The sequence below is a fragment of the Belonocnema kinseyi genome, chromosome 2 (assembly GCF_010883055.1).
Source record: "Belonocnema kinseyi isolate 2016_QV_RU_SX_M_011 chromosome 2, B_treatae_v1, whole genome shotgun sequence".
NCBI classification, from domain to species: domain Eukaryota; kingdom Metazoa; phylum Arthropoda; class Insecta; order Hymenoptera; family Cynipidae; genus Belonocnema; species Belonocnema kinseyi.
The window spans coordinates 149095439-149097484 of NC_046658.1; the positions used below are offsets into that span (position 1 = coordinate 149095439).

At 36.9% G+C, this 2046-nt stretch overlaps 1 protein-coding gene across 1 annotated transcript; it reads right to left on the reverse strand.

Annotated features, from left to right (window-relative positions):
• Positions 1 to 260: 260 nt before the first annotated feature.
• LOC117183119 lies at positions 261 to 1508 on the reverse strand. Its single transcript, XM_033376298.1, has one exon. The coding sequence runs from the start codon at positions 1506 to 1508 to the stop codon at positions 594 to 596; it is 915 nt and encodes a 304-aa protein (XP_033232189.1). The 3' UTR covers positions 261 to 593.
• Positions 1509 to 2046: the final 538 nt, after the last annotated feature.

Genomic DNA, 2046 nt, shown 5'->3' on the forward strand with positions numbered 1-2046 from the left:
GAAATAAAAATTACTAAAACATTCAGAATTAAAATAAAATTATTTAAAGCCCGTCTAAAATTTTTAATAATTATTTTTAAATTTTTGATTATATATTAAAAATCATTTTGTTATTTATTAACATCATTTTAAATTATAAATACTAAAAATTGCAAAATTTTCCTTTAGGATCATTTAATTTAAAAAAAAATTATAATCCGGTGTATATATAAATAAAATAAAATCACTATTTGAAAAAGTAGAAAACCTTTTATTACAAACATTACTTACACGAAAATAAGCGCTGGAAAAAATAAAAAATATATTACTGCACACTGTTTAGTATATTCTATTCGTAAACTTTCTTACATTAAAAGGCACATTCTTCAAAGGCAGTTTGTCGTTCCCGCAACTACTTTCATTCGAATAATTCCATCACCAAATGAAATTAGTAAGTTGAATAAATCTAAAACCTTCATTTCTCAGACTGCAGAATCGAAAAAAAAGTTTTTTTTCTTTTCGAAATCAGAATCGTAAACCTCATTCCCCGATTGCATGATCAATATCACAATCTCCTCAACAATCTGTATCATGAAAAAAGGTCACTTTGCGCACTAACTTGACTTCAACAATTCCTTCAACTTGAGCTTCAGCGCCACATTCTCCTCCCTGATCAAAATCGACTCGTCCACTTTCCTCTGCAACTCTTCGCTCCGCAGTCTCAAAATAACAATGTCCTCGCGCATCCTCTCGTTCTCCTCCACCAGTTTCCTCAGTCTCGACGTGTCCCTGCTCGGATGAATCTCCTTGGTCAAGTCCTCCGTCTGGATGAGCATGTGCTTGATCATCGTCGACTGAGAATTGATATGCAGCTCTTGCATGGCCCTCAAAATTCTCGAGCTCTCCTGCTTCGAGTAGGAGGACACCAGTTCCTTGATGGCATTCAGCAGGCCCAACGGATCCTTCACCTCTATTTTCCTCGGACCGGAACTCCGGCCTGGAGTTGGATTTCCGTGAGCGCCCGCCAAATCCGGCAGGACATTATTTTCCTTCGTTGGATCCGACCTTCTGCTCGACGGATTTGAACTTCCGGAGCGGCGATTCTGCTCCTTCGAAGCCTTCACGTCCTTATTCTCGGAACACTTGTTTTTCGAGTCATTTTTCGCTCTCTCGTCAGCTTTTGCACGCCCCGCTTCCAGAGACTTGACTTTCGATTCGGGAGCTTTCGCCTTTCTCTCGAGGACTCTCGACTGCAGCAATTTATTTTCCTGCTCACGGACGGCATGCTTCTTCGGCTCCTTTATCAATTCACTCGGCTTTCGTTCCCGCGGATTTGCCAAAGAATTTGAATTTGCATTTGTATTTACGTCGATGTTTTCCTGGCCCTCGTTCAACGGTACGAGATTGTTACTCTGGCCTGTGGATCGGCTTCTTCGGGTGGTGATGTACTGCTCGGCTTGGCGCTGGCCTAAGCTGGGGAGTGCCTCCGAATGGACGATTTCAAGCTCGTCCAGAAACGAGTCGTTCATTGTGCTGGAAGGTAAACATTTTTTTTTACGGGGTGCCTACTAAAGTCCTGGAAAAAAAATCCATGACAATTCGAGGTTTTTTTTCTGCAGGTTTATTCACAATCATAAAGATACATTGTCAAACAGAAAAGAATTATTTAGAGTTAAGAAATTTAAATGAGATCAAAATTCTATTTAACGTCCTACTTGGTTTTACAATCACGAATTCTGCACATTACCCAAAAAAGATCATATTCATAATCATAAAGATATATTTTCAACTAAAATGATAAATATGTAAGTGGAATGCTTGAATTTTCTAACAAAAAAGGATAAATTGTCAGAAAAAAGGAAATATTTAAATTTAAGAAAGTTAAATGAAATCAAAATTCTATTGAACGTCCTATTTGGTTTTATATTCACGAATTCTGCACATTACCCAAAAAAGATCATATTTATAATCATAAAGATACATTTTCAACTAAAATGATAAAATATGTAAGTGGAATGCTTGAATTTTCTAACAAAAAAGGATAAAATATCAAACAAAAAAGGAATA

Bases quoted from the DNA above. Each gene is read 5' to 3' on its own strand.
- LOC117183119 (XM_033376298.1), bottom strand. From the start codon at position 1,508: ATGAACGACTCGTTTCTGGACGAGCTTGAAATCGTCCATTCGGAGGCA.